Source organism: Danio rerio, chromosome 19 (genome assembly GCF_052040795.2).
Source record: "Danio rerio strain M-AB ecotype USA chromosome 19, GRCz13ab, whole genome shotgun sequence".
Lineage (NCBI taxonomy): Eukaryota > Metazoa > Chordata > Actinopteri > Cypriniformes > Danionidae > Danio > Danio rerio.
Genome location: NC_141039.2, coordinates 44227795 through 44253352, shown reverse-complemented (window position 1 = coordinate 44253352; position 25558 = coordinate 44227795). Strand labels below are relative to the sequence as shown.

The 25558-nt window shown below is 36.2% G+C and overlaps 1 protein-coding gene across 2 annotated transcripts in view; it reads right to left on the bottom strand.

Annotated features, from left to right (window-relative positions):
• The window catches only part of tinagl1 (tubulointerstitial nephritis antigen-like 1), a 63977-nt gene extending 41155 nt beyond the window's left edge, over window positions 1-22822 (bottom strand). Inside the window, exons 1-3 of one of the 2 annotated variants that reach the window (XR_015945221.1) lie at window positions 22696-22822; window positions 11278-11582; window positions 2852-2918 (exon numbers count right to left, since the gene is read on the bottom strand). Coding sequence is in view for 1 of the 2 variants with exons in the window: in NM_001044977.2 (NP_001038442.2) it covers window positions 2852-2918; window positions 11278-11575 (365 nt within the window). In the remaining variant the exon portion in view is untranslated. The remainder of the gene's footprint in view (window positions 1-2851; window positions 2919-11277; window positions 11583-22695) is intronic. The other variant, NM_001044977.2, reaches the window with a different exon arrangement.
• Window positions 22823-25558: the final 2736 nt, after the last annotated feature.

Genomic DNA, 25558 nt, shown 5'->3' with positions numbered 1-25558 from the left:
TAATATAATATAATAAAATATAATATAATATAATTTAATATAATATAATATAATATAATATAACATAATAAAATATAATAAAATATAATATAATATAATATAATATAATATAATATAATATAATAAAATATAATATAATATAATATAATATAATATAATATAATATAATATAATATAATATAATATGATAAAATATAATATAATATGATAAAATATAATATAATATAATATAATAAAATAAAATAAAATAAAATATAATATAATATAATGTAATATAATATAATATAATATAATATAATATAATATTTATTTATTTATTTATTTATTTTTATTTTTTTATATATTTTTTAATTTAATTTCATAATTGTAGCTTTATGTTACAATTCACTTTTTTGATCCAGGGTTTTAATCTTTTTTTATATATTTTTTTATTTATTATTTGTAATGTATTTATTTAATTTAATTTTTATTTAATTAAAAAAATATTTATTTATTTTTATTTACTTTTTTTTGTTTATTTTATTATTATTATTTTTATTTTTTAAATTTATTTTTAAATTTTTTTTTATTTTATTTCATTTTACTTTACTATTTTGTTTTATTTTATTTCATTCATTTATTTTTATTTTATTGTTTTATTTACTTTTTATTTATTTATTTTTATTTACTTTTTATTTTATTTTATTTTGTTTTTAGTTTTATTATGTACTAGCAAGTACTATCCAGTGATCTAAATTTACAACAGTTTGTTGTGTAACATTTACCAGAGAGACTGGTGGAATCATTCTCCAATTATCTGCAATTTTCCCAGCACATCTCAGCTGGAGGTTATTTAGTGCACATAAACAGCTCAGTCAGCTATAGTGCACATAACTTCCCCTTACAGCAAAACAAACATGACAATCCATCACCAATAAAATGACAAAAACTAGCTTTCTCATAACACGTCCCATAACAAGCCCATGTTCGGTCAATAGGCTGAGACTAGAGACTATTATGGCTGTTTGACCACATGAGTGATTACACTATCCAATCAAATATATTTCTAACTGCTTTGGAAGTGGACACTCTAAATATGCAATTACTGTAACACCATCCACTAATAAAACCCAGGTGTAATCGAGGCCTACTGTATGTGTCCAACAATGACTCCTCAAATGGTGAAAGGGAATGTGTTTTGACCGCGGCTGCTGCGCCGGATTAGATTCTATGAGGAGAGCTAATCCTATTAGTGAGGGCTTTATGTAAAGGGAGAGAGACACGCGGAGAATATTGTGGACGTATATGTGCTGTACATGATCCGGCGGGGTGTTTGTACTGTTCACACTTGTTGGGATCACAAAGGCACTGAAGGTCAAGCGCATGTATGGATCTATGGGAGCGCAGGAATGTGTGTAATCTTTTCAGAGGGTCCCGCTGTCATGCCCACTGAAGCAGCTCAGTCAAGACCCTTTCGGACAAATCATGACAACATGTGTGTTGATAGAGCCAACAGTGGCCTTGGATTGAGAGATCCATGATGCCATTAAAAAAAGTAGTGTTTGGAGGGGGGGGGGGGGGGAAAGAAAGGAGGATGGTAGCCCTCCAGAATTATTAGCTCCCCTGTTTTTTTTTTTTTTTGTTTAATGGAAAGACGATTTCTTCCAATACATTTCTAAACATATTAGTTTTAAGCACTAATTTCTAATAGCTGATTTCTTTTATCTTTGCCATGATGAAAGTACAGAATATTTTAGATATTTTCCAAGATACTAGCTTAAAGTGACATTTAAATACATAACTATGTGAATTAGGTTAACTAAGCAAGTAGGATAATTAGGCAAGTCATTAGCTATGTTTCCATCCAAGATGCAAATTAAATAAATGCACAAAACTGGAATATCGCATAAAAGTTGTGCGAATAAAGCAGTGTTTCCATCCAATGAGTCATCAAGAGTTCACACTTAGCTGATGATTGATCATAAAGCTTGTTTGGCATGCTGTCCCTGGAGAAAGCCCTGGGCTCATAAGATCCTCGAGCCTGGGGCTCCCTGGGTGTGCTGCTGGTGAAGTTCGTCAATGGTGCTGATTTGGTTTAGTCAAGTTACTTATGTCTCATGTTTTGAACTGTGGGAGGAAAGTGGAGGACACGGAGAAAACCCACGCGAGCACGGGGAGAACATTAACTCCAGACAGAAATGTCAATTGGCCGAGTAAAGACTCAAACCAGAGACGTTCATGCTGTGAGGCAACAGTGCTAGCCACTGGGCCGCCGTGCTGCCCTATAGAGGAAAAAGAGGAGGAGAGGAGGTGGAAGGGGGGATTCTTCATTGCGCAGTCTGCTGATATATCTATTCATGCACATATTTTATGATCTCTTTCAACAAAATCACATGACTTTTTTTAAATACTGGAATACTGAAATACTGGAATTTGTTCGGTAAAAGTGTTTCCATCGCAGTTTTCCATCTTTTCTTATCGAATAAAAAGTTTATCCTATTCAGTTATGCGCGTCATCGCATTTCCATCAATCGTTTTTTATGCGCATATCCAAAATGCACATAAAAACAGGTGGTTGGAAAAATAGCAATTGTATGATGATGTTTGTTTTGTAGACAATGGAAAGAAATTGCTAAAGGGGGCAAAAAATATTGACCTTAAAATGGTTTTTAAAAAATGTAAAACTTCTTTTGTTCTAGCCAAAATAAAACAAATATATATCTTTCTCCTATAAAATATTATAGGAAATTCTGTGAAAAATTCCTTCCTCTGTTAAACATCATCTGGGAAATATTTGAAAAAGTAACAAAAGCTCACAGCAGGGCGAATAATTTTGACTTCAACTGTAGATTTGACTAGATTTCAAACTCACCATAAATTGCAGTTCTCTTTATATGTGGATCCTGAGGGAAACCGGTGGCCATTTCTTTCACAAGAACCTGAAATAAACAACAGTGATTTGATTTATGAGGCTTGTTGGAAATATCCCAGATAACAAATTTAGATTCTAAAAACGTTCCCATTAAGCAGGGGCGATTTTAGGATTTTTATTTTAGGGGGGCTCAGCTCCTTATGAGGAAAAAAAAGCCACTTTATATGTTGAAGTAAAATTTTTGTTTCCATGTATTTAACAAATCAAACATATATATATATATATTTTTATATATAATTTTTTATGATAAATATGATATATATATATATTTTTTTTACATGATATTTATATCTCTGTCAATGACAGTTAAAATGAGTACATTCACTAAGTGGTTCTGTCACTGTGTTTAATCATTACTGTGCGTGACTGTGGTACAGATGCCACATGCACTGCAATGTGTTTTATAATAGTAGTTCATTTTGAAATAAAAACAGTGAAATGTTCATTAAGAGATTTTTGCTGGAAACAGCTGTGATTATGAGGTGAGCACTGAGGAAACAGTAGACTGGAAAATCAGTTGCTCCTATATGACATTGGGGTACAAGTGATACAAGCACCTTTTTCAATCAAATGAAAAAGGAAAGTTGGGGAGGAGCCGAATTCTGCCACCGTCTTTATATCAAATTTCAAGGGGACAGAGATGATAATTTGGTCTACAATTTAGCCTATAGCCATGCCCATGCCATTAAGTCAAGACCCCTTCTTCGTGTCTCCTCAAAACATGCACCCTCAAAACATGCAATTCTGAGTGTGCCTACCACAGGTGAGTGGGCTTGATAATCAAAACTTACACCAGACACATTCTTATGATAACGTAACATCTCAAAAAAAAAAAAAAAAAAATGTGCACTTATGAAGTGTGCTTCACACAGGTGAGTGGGCTTGACAAACCACCTGTAGAAACACTCTTCTCTCTCTCTTCAAAAAATAATAACACTCCCCTCTCTAATTCTCTGAGCAGTTCCTTTGTATAATAAGCACTTGTTGTGTGTATTGCCTCTTCTTGTAGAATCGCTGAATGCCTCCTCAATTGTAAGTCGCTTTGGAAAAAAATGTGTCAACTAAACGACAAAATGTAAATGTAACAGTAGGTGTCTTTATTAGATACACACTAAACATCTGGATTAAAAGTTATTTCTTTTATTTATGCCTGATGTAGTCTGCAGTGCCCGCAGTGGAATGTTTCCTTGGCTTTCCTCTGCTTTCCCAGAGACTCTGCTGTCGTCATGCCTTGACGAACTTAATCAGAGATTGCCACATTGCCTGGCTGGAAATGTAGAGGCTGTCTTTCCTCTCCTTCTAATTTATCAACTACAAACTACAGTTCGAAAGAGAACCGAATGCAGGACGGCTAAATAGGAGAGTATCACAGACACACAAATAATATCTCACCTTTACCTTAATCGTGTAAATAAAAATTATTTAAAAAGAGGAAATGTTTACTTTCTGTTTCACTAGAGGCACCAAGGAGGGTTACATAACAACAGTGGCCTGGCTAAACACAGGAGGCCAGGAGGGCTTTAAAGTTGTTTGGAAACAGAGGTCATTGTTTGGCTGGATATAGCTTGATGTAATAACCGACTCCATCTGGACTCAAAAAGCATAAAAATAACATGATTTATATATATTATTGTATTATTGTTTTTGTATTATTATTACAAGTTATTGTATAATGATGGTTTGTTCTGAAGAAAATCTTGGAAAAAATGCTTAAAGGGGCTAAAAATTTTGACCTTAAAATGGTGTTTAAATAATTAAAAACTGCATTTATTCTAGCTGAAATAAAACAAATAGACTTTCTTTAGAAAAACAAATATTATCAGACATACTGTGAAAATTTCCTTGGTGTGTTAATCACTTGTGTTAATCATCATTTGGGAAATATGGAAAAAAAAAAAAGGTTAAAGGGGGACTAATAATTCTGACTCATCTTAAGTTAAAACATTGGTATTGGTTTTTCTAAAAATTACAAATGTATTGTATTGTATTGTATTGTAAATGTATTTTTGTACTCTAATTAAATGACAACAATTTACAAGAAATGTCATCAGTAGTTTGCAGAACAGAACACAATTACTCATAAACACATAACAATATGTCATAAATCCAGAAATATTGTTTTCAATAGGCTTTGCTATTAGTTGAAAATAAATGTACTTCCCTTACCAGTACTGTTGTGTGCTTCACCAGGAGTCAATGGCGATTAACCAACTTGCAAATATGCTCAAAAATATTTGCTAAGAGGCAACTAACACAAATTGCTATGAGCTATTAGATATGTTAGTGTCATTAACAAGCACACACACTATCTCGCACGAGTGCTTCCTTTCTGTCTGCCTGTGACTGATCCAAAATAAGGACTAACTTGCAAAAACTGATATAAACTTGGTCAAATATTGGGCTGCAAAGAGCAAAACTAGTTATAACTTGTCTATAATTTGGCAATGACCATGGAAATAAGTGGGGTACTCAACGGTTCCCCGTGCTTTGTGTTGGGCTGTTCTTTGCTTCCACATTGTGGATTTAAAATGCATTAACGCACGGCAAGCCGTTGATTATCCCACTTATTCCTGTGGTCATTTGTGAAGTTATAGACAAATTAAAACTAGTTTTTTTTGTGATCAGGCTTTTAGTTTGGTGTTTAAACAATGGATCTGGTTGGCACAAGGTGTTTTATTTTATTTATTTATTTATTTATTTATTTATTTATTTACGCAGATGCCCTTCCAGCCTCAACCTAGTACTGGGAAAAAGGTATTTAATTAATATTATTTTTTTTTTTTTTTATTTATTAAATTAATTTTAATTTAAATGTAAGTATTTTTAAAATGTATAATATATAAATATATTTGGGTCAATAATTGTCACAATCATTTTGTACCTTTGCTTACTTTCCTTTCCTCTCTATATAATATTCTAAAATATATGATCGTTTCACATTTTTGAAAAATCATGCAAAGAACATGAAAAAAAACTTGTTTTGTTGTTTTCGGCACAATATTATATTTTACATCCTATTCTAATAATATTTATAATAAACATCATCATAAATATATTAAATATAATATTTTGGCGCAATATTATAATATTTTTTAGACTATATTTTAAAAAGTTGACTTTTTTCAAAATGTTATGCTGTACAGTAGTCTACAATAAAGTTAACTTAGACAAACAGGAAGCACAAACTCTCAGACTTTATTTGTTACTGTAAATGAAAGTTGTTTTACAGAAACCATGGCCCAGTCTGAGTAATGCTGAGCAATGATCCATGAAGTCATACCTGCCCTATAGACGTGATAGTTCCTCCTTTAGCAAACACACATTACACACATACCTATTCTGATCCTTTCCTGCCCGCAGTCACCCTCTCCAGCCCCTTCCCTAGTCGTACATTACAGGCATTCTTTCTGCTGACCTCCATTCATTGCTCCTGCCTTCTGCTCCCCTGTTCTGGTCTTTTCATGAGAATGCTACAGTTCCCTGACCATTATTAGTTTCACGACTGAACACTTTACACCTCGGTGAAACTACACATCCACATTAAGGACAAAGATGCAAGAAAGTCAAGGAAAACATTAACAGGGAAGAATGTAGTTTTCCATTATGTTTTTACAAAATAACTAACCTTTTCTTAATACTTAGTGCAGACTTTAAACATTGGCTGTGGGCCAAGACTGCATACCGTTGGATTTGTTTTGGCTTCTCATCTCGATCAAAAAGACTAATCTCACACAACAGATTCTTTCTATAGGTAAATATGTGTGTTTTGTCTTGGAAAAAACTGAAAACATGGTTGAGATTAAAAAGGCTAGTTCACCTTAAAGGTTCAAGAAACCTTTGAGTGCATTTTTTGAGATTTTATCAGATTTGTGTGTGTTGATCATCAGTTAAAACATTGTTAGCTTTAATTGTGGGGAAAACTGGATAATTTGGAACTTTTGTCAGCTAATTTCAGCTTCCGGGTTTAAAATAATTTTTGGGGCGGGATAAAAATCATGGATGTAGCATAAATCTGCTATTGAAGTGATGACGCGCCGATTTCTCATTATTGTCCAAAGCTGAACTTTCTAATCCTGTGAGAAGACCCTTCTTCTTAAAGGGCCATGAAACCCCCTCGTTTCAGCAGGGTGTTTTCACACCTCTACTTTGGAAAAAGTCAGAAAAGTGGGGGTGTCCAGCTCTGTTTAAGGGGGAGTGTCGGAGGAACTAAAGTGGGAGGGTGTGGGAGTGTCTATTTGGGCACGCGCGAGTTTCAGTCAAAATACACAGGAGAACGGGATGGTGTTTAACCTACATGGACATCTGTAGTCGAATTATTTGCCAAATTATTAAATGTTGGACTTTAACTGCAGTTTGGCTCTTTCATTCAGGGAATTCATTCATGCCCCTCGCGACAAACGAGATATTTGATTCGAGGAACTGCTCTAAGCGTGTATTTTTCATGCAATGTTTGATAGCGCACGGCGAATGACAGAAAAAAAACTCTGCATTTCCCGGAAACTTAGATGCACACGGCAGGTAGCGTCCGAAAGCCGCGTGTGTTATTCCGGTCACTAAATGCGGTGCTAACATATTTGCACTCAATGCAATAGTTAACTTAATTCGATACGAACAAACTGAATATACAAAGAGCACTGGTCGCTCACTTACCAAATCTGTGGAGACAGGACAATCACCAGCAACTAGAGCCGCGTCTTTATGAAGAGAAGACTACATGCGGAATCCGGATTTCAGCGTTTGCAGATGAGAACAGCTCTCAGGTAAACAATAATCCCCCTTAGACGCGTAAATTATTGTTGTTGCGCGTCGCGTACACTGTCACACGTGATCCAGATGAGTTCTCACAGAGAGAAAATGAAAACGAAACTTAATGGCAGCAAACTGTAAAATCAACACTTCACGCTTGTTTTGCCAACACAACGTGGCGTCTCTGTGGTGTAAAGACGGTGACACTAATGAATATTAATGAAGTTGCACAATAGAGCGCGCTGATTGGTTTGAACCAAGCCTTACTCATGCATTAATGCAACACACTGTAAAGCCTGATTTATACTTCTGCGTCAAACACCGGCGTATGCTACGGCGCTGACGCATAGCCCTTCGCCGTGGCCATCGCCGTCACTGACGTGCACCTCTCAAAAAATGTAACTACACGTCGCAACGACGCGTAGCATAAGCTCTGTGATTGGTCTGCTTGGTAGCGCTGACGAGTCTGGGCGGGACCGAGAGGCGCGCGAATGACGCGACGCCGCGCGAGCGATTGTTTACAAGTGTGGAGTCCCGTGAAGGAGCTCCGGATGGAAAGTTTTGTTTTGTGTTTACCTCATAGTTAAAGTTGTTGCACGTCCGCCGGTTCCTGCCTCAAAATGAGCGAGTTTGAGCCACTTGTACATCCCGGAAGTGTTCAGGAAATGCAAAAAAGTAGCGAAGAAACTTGACACAGAGGAACATTTACACCTCACTGCCAACTAGCGTTTCGGAAGTGTTAATGCAGACCGGCAGAGACAGCGCGCAGAAGTATAAATGCACAGCCACGCGCGTTGCCTGCGCCGTGGGTTACGCCGGTCACTTGACGCAGAAGTATAAATCAGGCTTAAGACGTAATAAGACTCACTCTGGCACAGACGCCCAGTCTGCACTCTGGAATACACGCTATTATGTCATGACTGTGACGCAGCTTCAAAAATTCGTTTCAAACAGGAAGTACGAATTTGCTTGAAATAACGCAAAAACAACCAATTTACAATTTTAGTGAAATATAGGTGTCCTAATAGTGTTTTTAGCAGTGTGGGACACATATACGACTGTCAACAGCTCAAAAAATGTGTTTTGGTGTTTCGTGACCCTTTAATTATTCATGAGAGCACATGCTTTCCAAAGGCAAGGCAGACCTGCCAAGCTGTGAGACACAATGACTGGGTGAGACCGCGTCCATGCATGGCACAGTATTTAGCTGTTCATGAAGGGTTGTATGTGTATGTGTATGTGTATGTGTTTTTCCATGATCCACAGAGTTTGTTGCATGTTTTTCTCCGCAATGCTGTCAGGGACGAAACAGCAAAGCTGTTGGTTTGCAGCAAGCATTTTTGTCGAGAGAGCTGTAAGAGGATTGGAGAACGGCGGAGTTTGGTTTTATTAGTTGAGTTTGTTACCATTCAGACACACCGCCGTGCTGCTGTGTTCACACATGTTTAAAAGCCTACAGATTACCAGCAGGGCTAATGGTTGAAATAGATAGGGCAAGACACCTGCTGCACTGCTATCCACTGTGTCTGCATTCAGACTCTGGGATTGAGGATGAGAGAAGTACTCCTCATTTATAGTGTTTATATAAACACGATTATCTTTATAATGATATAACAAATTGTGCTCGCAGAGCTCTCCGCAGATCTCGCAGCATTTTTTGAAAAATTGGTAGACTTGAACTGTAAGAGGGGGGCTTAATGGCCGTATAACATTCTGTCAGTGTGGGGTCATCTGACAATCCAAATTCACAAAAACATACAGTATCATACAATTTGACTAGTGCACAACATTTAAAATCTTTTTAATTCATAATTTACTGATATTTATGTAAATGTTGAAACTGTACAACCCCTAGATATGATTATGAGAGAAGTTGCAAAGTCATTTGAGTCAAACCTTATGATTAAATCAGTTCATCCAAAAAATAAATAAATAAAAGTCTGGTTCTCAAGTAAAGTGTTATATCAGCAGCCATGTTTTTAAAGTCTCTGTTTTCAAAGGTACATTATTAGAGGAAATACTGAAATCTAACAGAAAATGCTGGTAAAATAAAGTGATTTAATCTCACCCAAAAGTAATTGATTACATTTGTTCAATATCATCAAAAAAACATATGCTGGAAAAGTTGGCAGTTCGTTCCGCTGTGGCTACCCATGATTAATAAAGGGACTAAGCCGAAAAGATAATTAATGAATATATATATATTTACTCAGCCTGATGTTGTTGTAATGTCTTATGTCTTTATTTTTCTCATTCTTTCATTCATGCATTCGTTTTCCTTCGAATCAGTCTCTATTTCAGAGGTCACCACAGTGGAATGAACAGCTAATTATTCCGGGATAGGTTTTATGCAGCGGATACCGTCACTATACACGCTCATTCACACACATACACTACGGCCAATTTAGTTTATTCAATTCCTCTATAGAACTTTGGACTGTGGGGGAAACTGGAGCCAAGAGGAAAACCAGTCCAACACGGGGAGAACATGCAAACTTCACACAGAAATGCCAACTGGACCAGCCAGGACAAGAACCAGTGACCTTCTTGCTGTGAGGCGACAGTGCTAACCACTGAGCCACCATGTCGCCCCCTAAGTGAAGTTTCACAAACAAATTTTGTGAGGAGCACGTGATATAATTGACTGCAGCTGGTCTCTCATCTACAATTCAATTCAATTCAATTCAGCTTTATTTGTATAGCGCTTTTAAAATATAGATTGTGTCAAAGCAGCTTCACACAAATGGTCATAGTAACTGGAACAGTGTAGTTCAGTTTTCAGTGTTTAAGTTCAGTTCAGGTTAGCTCAGTTCAGTGTGATTTGAAATCATTACTGAGAGTTCAAACACTGAAGAGCAAATTCATCGATGCGTAGCTCTACCAATCCTGAACCATGCAACCCAGTGGCGACAGCAGAGAGGGAAAAAAACTTCACCTGATAGGAGTGAAGAAAAAAAACCATGAGAGAACCAACAATCATTAGTTAGCCAATCAGATTAATCCAAACTCGCTATAAGTAGCCTAGCAAAAATTACTCCCTTATCTAAATTTTCAGAAGAAACCCCCCATCCACCCCTTCTCCCCGTTTCCTCTTTTACCACAGGGAGCTCTCGAGAACCACCTGATCTCGTACTCCCCTTACATGCTCTATTGACCATGTGGGAGCCCTGGGCTCAATTATCTCCGAGCTCAGGGTTCTCTCCCAGGACAGCATTCCAAACCTGCTAAAAGCATCAAGCAATATCTACAGTAAGTGTGAACTCTTGAAATGTAATTAAAACAACACTTTTCAAATACTAATAGTTACAGGTTCAATAAAGACCACTGAATAAAATGCAAGATTGCAACTTTCTCATGATGCTGTTATTCTAGTTATCATCAGCATCTCCTTTATATTGCTCTTATTTAAAATATAAAGAAATATTGCTATAGACAATGTACTTAGTGACACCACAAAACAAACGATAGAGATACTATGAAACAATATCAGGGTTTTTTTGTCAACATGATATACTGTCATATTTACTCTGCTTTTTGTTTTAAAGTTTGTCTCTATTCACTGTCATGCAATCGTATTTCAAAAGAGCTCACACTATCCAAAATGGACATATTAAACTCACTGGGAGGGTAGGGAGGAGTTGTCCCCAGGCAGTGGCCCCAAAAGTCGGGACAACAGTCGGATACGGTGCGGTTGCAGAACAGGTCGCAGTAACAGATGGTGTCCAGGTAAGGCACAGTGCATTGGTCGTTTCTGCCAGGACAGCATCCTCCTCTCCTCTGACAGTAAGAGCCAAAGGGGTCCCGGATCCCCCTGAGGTGCAGCGGTCCGGCCAGTTCTCTCTTAGTCCTCGCCGTCATCCCCCCTTCAGACAGCAGAAGGAGCACTGAGACAGCAGCCAGCACCCAGAGCCTCAACATCGCTTATCTGTGATAAAAGTAATCAATACAGCAAAACATTAGCCATTAGGGTCCACTTTCCAAAAGCAGCAATACAACATTACGCTCAATCATGCTGTAAATGTGATTACGGCAGGAATACGATTTTAGCATTTGAGAGAAAACAGAAACTGCAAAATTACGGGAAGCAGAACTTTTTGATTTGAGTGTTAGCCTGAGCGATTTTTTTTCCTGAAGGAGACTGAACTCGAGGCCATAAGCCAACAATCTGCAATATAAACATCACTGATAAACAGACATCCCTCTTGTTCTTATTTTAATAATGCACTCATCCTGCTAATACAATAACAGCTTGAGCAGATGAGCACTGACTGGAGAGGTTTAGAAATACGGTCAGCCAATTCTGGAGAGAAACTGTAAGCATGTGATTCACTTTTATTGATGGCTTGAAACTACAGTTATCGGTCCTCTTGGGTTTCTGTGGGATGGATTATATGCTGAGGTGTGTCTGTTAAAGTGTTGTACTGTACATTGGTGTTTGTGCAATTTTCAGCAGCACTGTTTTTTACATTTATTTATTAATAGGGATTTTTTTATTATTATAACCCAAGAATCAAACAGCTTTGAGGAGAATCACAACATTACAAACTCTGAATTGAAGCAAATATGTATTTGAAAATCTGACAAAAAGACCAAACTTGTATAGCTATAATGAGGAAAAACGTTGAATTGCCATGAATCACTGTGAATTACACAATAAAATAAAAAAACAATGTCAGAAATTAAATGTGGGTAACACTTTATATTAGGTGACCTCACCAATATGTACTTACACTAAAATTAGTCATTTGTTACACTGCACTTATTGTGTAAACACATGCTTTTACATTAAACGTTATGATTGATTATCCCAATCCAATTATACCCCTTAGTCCTTCCCCTTAACCTTACCCCTACCCCTCGATTTATGCATTCACGTCAAGGGGTAGGGGTGTCCCAATTCTCTTTAGCCTGAAGGCGTAGGGCTAAGGGGAAGGGGTGAATAGCCCTTCGAACGAAGATTTTTCAGAACCAAACTCGAAACCAAGGGGTAAGAAAATTTCCCAGAATACACCAGTCACAACGGCAATATTGCTGAACCCGGAGGTAAGGAGAACCACAAATATATATTTTTTGTCATTATTACGAATTACATGACAAACACATTTTAATATATTCATAACTGCGTTCATGTTTTAACCGTCATGCTTTAAAAAAAAAGCATTTTTAAGGGGGAAGGGGGTCACCTTTAATGTGATAGGACAGTGAAAACAGACAAGAAAGCATTGGGAGCAGAGAGAGAGGAAGGATCGGCATAGGACTTCGAGCCGATAATTGAACTCGGGTCGCCGTGAGCACCTTGGTGCTATATGTTGGTGCACTTAACCACTAGGCTATTGGTGCCGACATAATTACACTGTTGACCATCCATGACACCACATGTGTCAAACTCAGTTCCTGGAGGGCCGCAGCTCTGCACGGCTTAGTTCCAACCCTAATTAAACAAACCTGATCAAACTAATTGAGTCTGTCAGGCTTGTTTGAAATCTACAGGTAAGTGTGTTGAAGCAGGGTGGGAACTAAACTGTGCAGAACTGCAATCCTCCAGGAAATGGTTTCGACACCTGTGCCTTATGCCGAGTTCAGACTGCATGGTTTTAGCCCTGATTTTGACTCGCAGACAAACGCCTGAAAACACAGGTAAATCGGTGCTCGTTCACGTGAGTGACAATCACACAGTATGAACTATCTAAGACGCGTTATGAAAGAATCGCCAACGAGTCGCGACACCCGTAAGATATTTTGGCATGGTAAATGTCTGGAGCTGTCAGTGATTCAAATTAAGCCGTGTAAAATGTGTTCTGATTGAAGATAACATCCGCGTTCACCTACAGCCAATAAGAGAGCAGCATTCACTAGTGTGTGTACCTGCAGGCCAGCGGGATACTGGGAGAGAAGTTAAAAGCGCTTATTTTCAGTTTATTTGGACCCAAGAAATTGAGGAAAAACTAGTGTAAATTTGGCAGGAGCACCATCTGCTGGACGTGTCATCTGATCAACATCACAATCAGGTCAAAAAGTAAAAAAAGTTAAAGAGAGATTGTTCATTCTCTTCAAAAGCCAGGTGAGCAACACAAGTTTACAAAGCTAAAGCCTTCTTTTTCCATTCTGTAGTTAATAACTAAAGATATTACGTGACCTTGGTTAGTCTCCATGTCAATTCTCGTGTTTGTTTGGTTGTGAGACAGTTTGGACAAAGTTGTCTGTGATTCTTCATTTATTAAAGTCATGCAGTGTGAACTCTCCTGTCGCCGATCCATCCTACAGTGTAAACACAGCACAGACAGAACACTACCCCAGATAGTCATGCAGTGTGAAAACATCTGTGACACGACTACTTTGAAAATCATGCAGTCTGAACTAGACATTACACTTTAACCCACTCTTAAACCCTTATCATCAAACCTTTCTCTAACCCAACACATATTAAGTACAATCATTTATTAATTCATTCATTCATTCATTCATTTTCCTTTGGCTTACTCTCTAAATTATCAGAGGTCACCACAGCGGAATGAACCTCCAACTATTCCAGCATATGTTTCACGCAGTGGATGCCTTTTCTAGCTGTTCTAGAGGGACTGGGAAACACCCATACACTCTCACATTCACACTCATTCACTTCGGCCAATTTAGTGCTCCCAATTCACCTGTAGCTCATGTATTTGGACTGTGGGAGAAAAGGGAGGAAACCCACACCAACACAGGGAAAACATGCAAACTCCACATAGTAATGCCAACTGGCTCAGCTGGTACTCAAACCAGTGACCTTCTTGCTGTGAAGCGACAAAGCTAACCACTGAGCCACCATGCCACCCCCCACTGTAAGTACATTGTATTTATATTTTGATTGTAATACATAGTACTTAAGGCCACCTCAGTAGGACTGAAATTTGAATATAAGTTTAAAGTGCACTATTACATCATTTGCAGAGTTGTGAACTACAAAAATAAATAAAAATGTCAGAAATTACATTTAAATAAAACATTTTTAAATACATATTTTATACTTCTCCAAGAGTGTATGATTACATAATTTGCGGTGCTTCAAGAGAGTGAGCGAGGCTAAAGGTCTTCTTAGGCTCTCTTTGCGCACTGCAGCTTTCTGATTGGTGTAATTTTCTGCACAGCATCGTGGTTATATAGTTTTTCTGCACAAACTTATTAAATGATTGTTTTAAAAGTTTACCTAATACTAACTTCTGAGCTCAAAACAGTTATTTTTACATGTTTGTCAAGCTTTTAAAAAATAAATAAAATGAATATTTGTGTCGACGCGGTGGCGCAGTAGGTAGTGCTGTAGCCTCACAGCAAGAAGTAGCTGATTTGAGCCTCGGCTGGGTCAGTTACCATTTCTGTGTGGAGTTTGCATGTTCTCCCTACGTTTGCGTAGGTTTCCTCCGGATGCTCTGGTTTTCCCCACAAGTCCAAAGATGTGCGATATAGGTGAATTGGAAGCTAAATTGTTCGTATATATGTGTGTGAATGAGAGTGTATGGGTGTTTTCCAGTGATGGGTTGTGGCTGGAAGGGCATCCGCTGCGAGAAAAATATGCTGGATAAGCTGGCTGTTCATTTCTGCATTTCATTGGTGCGCTCTATAGGTCATGTGACAGACCTCGAGTTACTATAAGCATCCATTAGTCTTATTTTACGTGCTAAACTATTCAGCAAAGACTCATAGCAGGGACTAGCGCTATGTAAATAATGTCTAGTACTACTTTATCCTTTTCGGGGAAAGTACACAGATCAAAATGAGCAGCTGCCCACTGACTGCATTGTCTATATTCGATCTCTCTTGAGACATTGTGTCACGTTAATAATATTTGAGCTATGAGCAAACAGATATTCAGAGTATATTTATCATATCAATGCACTTGGCATCACCGGGGATGCCATACTAAGCAACACAGAAAGAAAAACATCTGAAAAACACCCATAAATTAAGTGAAACATTACACAACACACTTAAGAGTGCTTACATTAAAACAGAAATCTAGAACAGTGCTTCATATTTAATTCAACATTATAAGCGTTATTATTGTGTGCTGTTAACTAATGATTTGTGTTTCATTTTTGAGTAAATCCGTAATGATTTTGAAGAAGCATTAAACTTTAAAACCCAATGGGTGGTAGACACTTGTTTACTTCTAAGTTGTGCTTGCAATAAAATGTGGAAATAGGATAGATGTTCCTTTAAGCACAAGAAAAATGGACCTGTTTATCTTCATGGGGCAAGAAAGGATGAAGTAGCTGACATGGTGGAAATAATGTCCCTATCAAACAAATGGAGCCAAAACTTATCATTGTTACGGAAACAGCTACTTCCCGCAGTCAAAACCAAAGCAGTCGCACAAACAGGCTGAGGATGTCCATTTTTGACATCAAATAGCATGTCTTTATGTATATTTAGCCACAAAATGGGCCTCATGAAAAATATGAATAACAAAAATAGAATAATTAAGATTTTAGGCTTTTTTTGCTTTCCAAGGTTGCACTTATATATATATATATATATATATATATATATATATATATATATATATATATATATATATATATATATATATATATATATATATATATATATAGGACCAAAACTGCAGCAATACTGTGCAATATTATTGCAGTTTTAAATAAATGTACTGGCGACATTGTGGCTCAATGGTAAGCACTGTTGCTCTAGTTTCCCAAGACATGCTGTATAGGTGAATTGGATGAGCTAAACTGGCCGTAGTGTGTGAGTGTGTGTGTGTGTGTGCAGGTGTGTGTGTGTGTGAATGAGTGTGTATGGGTGTTTCTTATTACTGGGTTGCAGAGGAAGGGCATCCCCTCCGTAAAACATATGCTGGAATAGTTGGCGGTTCATTCTGCTGTGGTGACCCCTGATGAATAAAGGGACTAAGCCGAAGGAAAATGTATAAATGAATGAAATTGGCCGTAGTGTATAAGTGTTTGTGAATAAGAGAGTGTATGAGTGTTTCCCTGTACTGGATTGTGTCTGTATAAAACACATGCTGAAAAAGTTGGTAGTTCATTCCGCTGTGGTGACCACTGATAAATCAGGGACTAAGCCGAAGGAAAATGAATGAATGAATGAAATTGGCCGTAGTGTATGTGTTTGTGAATAAGAGTGTGTATGGGTGTTTCCCAGTACTGGGTTGCGCCTGGAAGGGCATCCGCTGTATAAAACACATGCTTAAATAGTTGGCAGTTCATTCCGCTGTGGTAACCCCTGAAAAATAAGGGACTAACCGAAGGAAAATGAATGAATGAATGAAATTGGCCGTAGTGTATGTGTTTGTGAACAAGAGAGTGTATTGGTGTTTCCCAGTACTGGGTTGCGGCTGGAAGGGCATCCGCTGTATAAAACACATGCTGAAATAGTTGGCGGTTCATTCCTCTGTGGTGACCCCTGATGAATAAAGGGACTAAGCCAAAGGAAAATATATAAATGAATGAAATTGGCCGTAGTGTATAAGTGTTTGTGAATAAGAGAGTGTATGGGTGTTTCCCAGTACTGGGTTACGGCTGAAAGGGCATCCGCTGTATAAAACACATGTTGAAATAGTTGGCGGTTCATTCCACTGGGGTAACCCCTGAAAAATAAGGGACTAAGCCGAAGGAAAATATATGAATGAATGAAATTGGCTGTAGTGTATAAGTGTTTGTGAATAAGAGTGTGTATGGGTGTTTCCCAGTACTGGGCTGCAGCTGGAAGGGCATCCGCTGTATAAAACACATGCTGAAATAGTTGGCGGTTCATTCTGCTGTGGTAACCCCTGAAAAATAAGGGACTAAGCCGAAGGAAAATGAATGAATGAATGAACGAATAAATGAATGAATAAATGTAGTTGGTTTAAACGAATATTAAAATCTGAATTTTCAGCATCATTCATCAGCCTTCAATCACAGAAATCAGTTTTATTCAATATTGTTATTGAATCTTAATGTTAAAAACATTTACTGCTAGTTTACATTAATGTGGAAACACAATTAATTATTTGATAATCAAAAAGGTTACATTTACAATAATAACAGCAAAATAATTACAGTAATACTATGATTGTGATGCATTACTATTTAGGGTGTAACGGATAACGGTTGATCCGTGACTCGTACGGACTGCAACCCACAGTTCAGAACACACGTGACCCCTGGATTAATACATTTTTTTCAACTTGTAGATTAATTCCAAATTTGTAACGATTGCAGAGAGACCCCTCTAGCGTCAACAACATATATAAAAGCATTTAGGCTTCTCTGTAAAATATGATGACGGAAGAATTTGTGGTGGGTTATTCTGGATATGGTGGGTTTCTTATGTTATTAAAGGTGTTTTCTGTCACTACTTGTCCAGCCTTTATTTATGTATTCAGGATTCAGCTGCAGGATTAATCAATAAAAGAACTGAATATCTACACCCACGTGACATAAATTATAAATAATGGTAATTTGCACATGTTTATTAATCCTAAGAGATTCAGTCTTTAGTCTTTTGAGTTAGTTATGACGTGTCAAATAACACAGAAGAACTGGGATAACAGTTCATGGTTTAGATAAAACCACTGATGCTTATGATAAAAATTAAAATCACCTTCGTATGCATTTAACGGTGCACAAAAATTAAAGTTGTAGGCAGCTATTACATGAACTAACCGATGGCGACAATAAGCCATCAAAAATAAGCCACTGAATAATTCTTCAAAATCCATCTAGCAACAAAACATGAAGATTTGAGTGAATAACTGAATCATTTATTGAAATTTGGACTAAATATACATTTTATACTAAATATACACTTTATACATTTAGCGTTGGCGACGCAGTGGCGCAATAGTGCTGTCGCCTCACAGCAAGAAAGTCGCTGGTTCGAGCCTCAGCTGGGTCGGTTGGCGTTTCTGTGTGGAGTTTGCATGTTCTCCCTGCATTCACGTGGATTTACTCCGGGTGCTCCGGTTTCCCCCACGGTCCAAAGACATGCGGCACAGGTGAATTGGGTAAGCTAAAATTGTCCGTAGTGTGTGAATGAGTGTATGTTTCCAAGAGATGGGTTGCAGCTGGAAGGGCATCCGCTGCGTAAAACGTGATGCATAAGTTGGCGGTTCATTCTGCTGTGGCGATAACAGTTCCATTTTAATTTTAATAAAGGGGCTAAGCCGAAAAGAAAATGAATGAATGAATGAACATTTAGCGTTATCAGTAACAGTGAATATTTCACAGTACTGAATATTTAACTAATTATTTTTATTCAGCTGGTTATTTCTTCATTATATATTTAATACAATTGCAGCTTCTAAGTTCTGCTTGTTAAAACCAAAAGCTTCTTGCAGGAATTTTCTGTAATAAATAAAAAGCAAATTACCTTTGTCTGCTTCCTTTTTGTTGATACGAAAAATGGTTTTATCCATGACTAAAAAAACTATAATGTGATCCAAACCGTGAGATTTGTGATCCGTTACACCACTAATTACTATACATTCAAATGGATCGAGTGACTTTGAAAACTGGATATCATTTTGAAGGAATACAATGCATTTTAAAATTTAGAATAGTAATTCAACAAATTACACAATATTATTGTTTTACGGCATTTTAACCTTTAAAAATCTATACAGCTTTTTTGTTGTCTTTTGAAATGACATATGGCCTTAAAGTTAAATAGCCTTTTTAAAAAGGTCATTGTTTGGGTCGGCCTTCCTCCTCTTCCTCCTCCTTTAATTGACCAAATCACCGCACCCCACTTTCACTGATCCTCCTCCCCAAGAGCAATGTCTTCAGATCACACACAATTGTCCTCAAGCTGCTCGTATTGGTCTCTGGTTTAACAAGGGGAGTCTTGAAAAGACGAGGGGGTGGCGAGCAAATTACAAAAATAGCTTCATTAGTTATCCAATCAGCCCACCGTGCACAATGTCCCCATGCAGACAAAGAACGGCCCCGGAAACAAAGTCCATTGCTGTGCAGTTTTCTGCATGACTGTGCCTTTAGCTGACCTGAGCTCAGCCTCAACACACTCAAACATATGACAGGAGTGTCATGGTGGCATTTCAGAGATGGAGGGAAATAAATACTTGACCCTGCTGTCATGGCGATCATACTGGTAAACATCAGTCATAATGTACACAACTAGTTGATCAAAAATTTGTGAAATACTATTAGTATTTACAATACCAGTTTTTTTTTTTATTGAATGTATGTTACAATTAAATTACACTCTCATAACTTATACTCACATAATCACTGCACTATTTAATATTTGCACATATAAATTGTACGTATTCATTGCACAAATTCATCTTAAATTGTACATACCCCCCTACACATATACATTTGTAATTATGTTCATATCTATCTGCATACGTCTGATTATTAACAGCAACCTACAGTATATATTCATCTATTTTAAATCTCTGTTCATAGTCAATACAACCTGTACATAATGTTCAAAGTACATCCATCTGTAAATATCACTATAGTTTTGCTATAATTGCACTTTATAACTTATACCTATATCCTGCACTTGCTGCTGTTGCACTGCTGGTTTGACCTAAACTGCATTTCGTTGCCTCGTACTTGTACATGTTTAATGAATGACAATAAAGTTGAATCTAATCTAATCTAAATTAATTTAGCATCATCACTTAGGTCTTCACTGTCACATGATTAATAATATTATCAGTGTTGAAAATGGCTTTATATTTTTGAGTATCCAGTGATACAGTACCATTAGAACTGTATCATTAAAACTGTAAATACAATCATAATGCAATATATATATATATATATATATATATATATATATATATATATATATATATATATATATATATATATATATATATATATACATACATACATACATACATACATATATATATATATATATATATATATATATATATATATATATATATATATACATACATACATACATACATATATATATATATATATATATATATATATATATATATATATATATATATATATATATATATATATATATATATATATATAATTTTATAAAGTCGAGTGGGGTTAGCTCCAGATTACGAAGAAGCACAAAATTATTTTCAACAATGACAATTATAGGAATCATAATTAATGATTAATTGACATTAATTACTAATTGATTAGCATTTTATGATTTCTGAAAGATCACGTGACACTGAAAACTGCAGTAATGATAGTGAAAATTCAGCTCTGAATCATAGAATTTTAAACTGCATTTAATAAGAAACTAATGGTAAAAATGAGATTATGGTTGTGTTAATACTTCACCTTTAATATCTAAACTTCACCAACAAAAATATAAGGATTTAAAATTAACTCGTCTTTGTTGACACAACATGCTGATATTCAAAATACCTTTGTGACTAAGGAATGACACTTCGTGGACTTTGAGAGCAGGTCTAGAAGGTTCCAGATTAAATAACAGCCAGATAGCGGAATGAGGAAACTTTCTTGCGGATGGCATGCATATCAGCGATATGAATTAAACGCCTCCATCAAATTAAACACTAACTACTTTTGATGTACAAATTGACAGAATGAAAATATATACATCTGTTCTCCACCTGAGGGATATTTAATAGCAAAAAACATTCATATTTGTCGTTATTTTTCGAGCAAAGGAACAGTTTTCGCATTTATAAATTCATTTTTACACGTTTTAGTGTTGTTGCTGTTAACCGACAGCGAATCGCGTGCCTCATATTCACGCGCACAACTGTCCCGCAAACAGTGCTTATAACACAGCGATTTAAAAACGACAAGTGATGACAGGAATAAACTGCGGTAAAAAAAAAAGACACCACAGTCTCACCTCGACTTTGTATGTTTAGTAATGTTGTTAGCATTCGGCAGCGAAGTAAGTGAATTTGGGTGAAGTATTAGCATAAATGTAAACAAATGTACTGCATTCAACCAATCATGACTTCGACAGTGAATAGGCAACTGAGGATGCCGTTAATCCAGCATCAAATCACGAAAATGGATATTTAATTGTTATCCGGCTGATTTAAGAAACCTAACAGTCAAGTGATGATGGGAAACAGTAAACTGAAGTAAAAAAAATAGACAGCACTGTTTAATTCTTACCTCAAGTATGTTTAGCATGTAAACAAATCACGCACAACATTCAACCAATCAATGACTTCGACAGTGCGAATATGCCAATTAAGGCGTAATTCCAGCATCAATATACGAAAACCAATAATTAATTTTAAGGTTAAGCATCCTGAAACGTGAAGAATGATGATGATGATGATGATGTTGATGATGGTGATCCATGATTCTCTTCATCCAGTGTTAAAAATGACACAGGGTTAAATATTTCAAGGTAAGATTTGCCAATTAAAAGCAGTCATTAATTATTTAAAACTCATTATTTTATGTGCATTCAGATTTTTTCATGATATGTTAGCTAACAGATTTAATAAAGCAATCTTTTAAAACATTAATCCATAACTAAAGTTCATCATGTCACTAAATGTTTCCAATATTCTTGGTTAAAATCCTAATTGTTAAAAGTAGGTCCGTGTATAGTCTACAAGTATACGATTTTGTTTACCAATGATTATTTCAGCTTAGAAAACATTACCAAAACCAATGTTATACCAAACGATTGATCTTAAAACAATTGAAGTTCATTTTCAGCTACATTTTTTAAATTAGCCCTATACAGCTTACAATTTTGTTCATCAATAATGATTAATTTAGCTTTACAATGTAAAATCACTATAAAGTAACTAAACATTAACAAATACAATAGAAAAAATACTTTGAAAACCTAAAGACTCATGTAAAATATTCTTGAGTCAAAAACTTTCAATCTGAAATGCAAAACAATGCTTTTAATCTAACTTTAACTACTTTTACTTCATAAATCAAGCTCTTTAACTATGTATAATGATGGAGCCCGTCTGCTGCTACACACCTGTCCTAGTGTACACACTTGTATCATAAAAGGAGGAGGGGAAGCTACACAGAAAGCAAAGGGTTTAAATAGGCATGTGAAGAAAAAAAAAAATGCCTCACCTTGTTAGGTGAAATAAAATCCTCCCTGTGGTTAAATCCAGTGAACAAAACGTGAACCGATCTGTTTCAGCTACAGGTCAAAGTACTGAACACACTCGCAGTTTTCAGCCTCCTGTCTGGCTTCTACACACACTCGGGTTTTGCTTCTCTATATAGAGGCAGAACAAGCCCTCGACCCTCCCCTTCTGCTTTACTCTCCTTTTCCCCTCCCACAAACCAAGACACAGCACACACACACACACGCACAAAGCACTCACAGACAGGTTTGCTTTTGTGAATTGTGGGGAAAGGTTGTTTTATTGTTTTATATACTGTACAAGCTGTATTTCCTATGGCCCTATACCCCAATCATACACATAACTCTACCATTAACAGGACATTTTGTGTACATGTGGTTGCATTTTTACTTACTAAAAGAAAAATGGGGACATCAGCCATGTCCTCATAATTCACCATCTTCTCATGACACGTGATAATGCGCAGACACACTTGTACAGCTATCTTTATGGGGACTCTCATAGACATTTATACTATACAGACTGAATATTCGGTCTCTCTAACCCTGAACCCAACTCTCACAGAAAATATTCTGCACTTTTACATTGTCAAAATATGTTATTCTGTGTCATTAATGAGCCGTTTTTCTCATGAGGACCAAAAAATGTACACACAAGTTCACAATTGACTTATATTGCTATACTTGTGGGGACATTTAGTTCCACATTTAGTTCCACAGTGTGAGCAATACAAGGCGCACACTTGTACAGCTATCTTTATGGGGATTCTCATAGACGTAATTGCTTTTATACTATACAGACAGTATATTACGTCTCTCTAAATCTAAACTAAAGTCTCACAGAAAGCATTCAGCAGTTTTACATTGTCAAAATATGTAATTCTGTGTCATTTATGAGCCGTTTTCCTCATGGGGAACAAAAAAAGTCCACACAAGGTCAAAATTGACTGATATTGCTATACTTGTGGGGACATTTGGTCTCTACAGTGTCAGGAATACAAGGCACACACATACTCACAAACTTGTACAGCTATTTTATGCAGACTTCTTAGACATAATGATATTTATATTGTACAGACTGTATATTCTGTCATAACCATAAACCAAACTCTCACAGAAAATATTCAGCAGTTTTACATTGTCAAAATACGTTATTCTGTGTGATTTATGAGCTGTTTTCCTCATTAGGACCAAAAATTGTACCCACAAGGTCAAAATGTACTGATATTGCTATACTTGTGGGGACATTTGGTCTCTACAGTGTCAGAAATACAAGGCACACACACACACACACACACACACACACACACACACACACACACACACACACACACACACACACACTTGTGCAGCTATTTTATGGGGACTTCTCATAGACATAATGATGTTCATACTGTACAGACTGTATATTATATCTGTCTAACCCTAAACCCAACAGTTTTACATTTCCAAAATACGTTATTCGGTGTGATTTATGAGCCGTTTTCCTCATGAGGACCAAAAAATGTATCCACATGGTCAAAATTGACTTAAATTTCTATACTGGTTGGGACATTTTGGTCCATGCAGTGTGAGGAATACAAGGCACACACACATACACACACAGACATGAAGCTATTTTAGGTTAAAGAGGATTTTGACTAGTTGTTTCAAATTTAGAGCTTCATATCTTTCTGTGGCACACTTTTCCTGTTGGCAAATTCATTATAAATCATTGTGTTCTGTTTTAACCCACTGTGCCGCTTTTTTCACAAAGGTCATTTCAGAGGCGCTCTCCACCTGCTGGCCAGTCTGATAGCAACATTTAGATTTAATGTGATGATTTTTACTCTTTAAATTTGACATCAATTAATATTTATTCTGACCTGTACTTTAAATAAGACAAATTAATTAGACCTCTGATGAAATTAAATTATTTTTCAAATATTTGCCAAGGGATTTTTAACAACACATGGACTATTTTCACTGTATTGTTTTTTTTTTTAATTGTAATTGTAATTTTTAATTAGCATTTTATTGATTTTATTTCTTATTTCTTTTAGTTTGGCTGACAAAATATGATAATTAATATTATTGCTGTATATTACTTTCAAAATATATGACTCTATATTAATGTTAAAAGTGATCTAAATTGTGTTAGATAATAATAAGTTATTGCTGGATTATGTAAGGTACAGCTAAGGTTAACAGAATACAAAGTGAAAAACGCTAAAACAGGGAATTTGTGTGCCCATAATACTCTAAAATAATGCACACAGTGTGTGCAGATGGATCCATGGCGACTGATCAGGATTACATAATTTGAGACTGATTTCTGCATATGTTGCAATGCTCTTTATGACACGAGCTGACATGCCCTTTACTGCTTTGACAAGAGGAAACATTATAGTGCCGGTCTGGCTTTATAATCAACTGTTCAGCCTTCAGATAATACTTTTCTAGTAATTTATCAGTGTCCTTGTATATAATGCACGGCATGAATATAGGGCCCATTTTCAGATAATATCATGATGCATATGTTAGATGAGAAAGTGAAAACAAAAGTGTGAAAATATTTGTTAAATAATGTTCCATATTTATTCATTGTAAAATATATACAGTTAAAGAAAGAATTATTAGCCCCCCTTTGAATTTCTTTTTCCTTTTAAATATTTCCCAATTGATGTTTAAAAGGGCAAGAAAATTTTCACAGTATGTCTGATAATATTTTTTTTTCTGGAGAAAGTCTGATTTGTTTTATTTAAAAAACTTATAAAAGCAGTTTTTAATTTTTTAAAATCCATTTTAAGATTAAAATTATTAGCCCCTTTAAGCTATATTTTTTCGATAGTCTACAGAACAAACCAC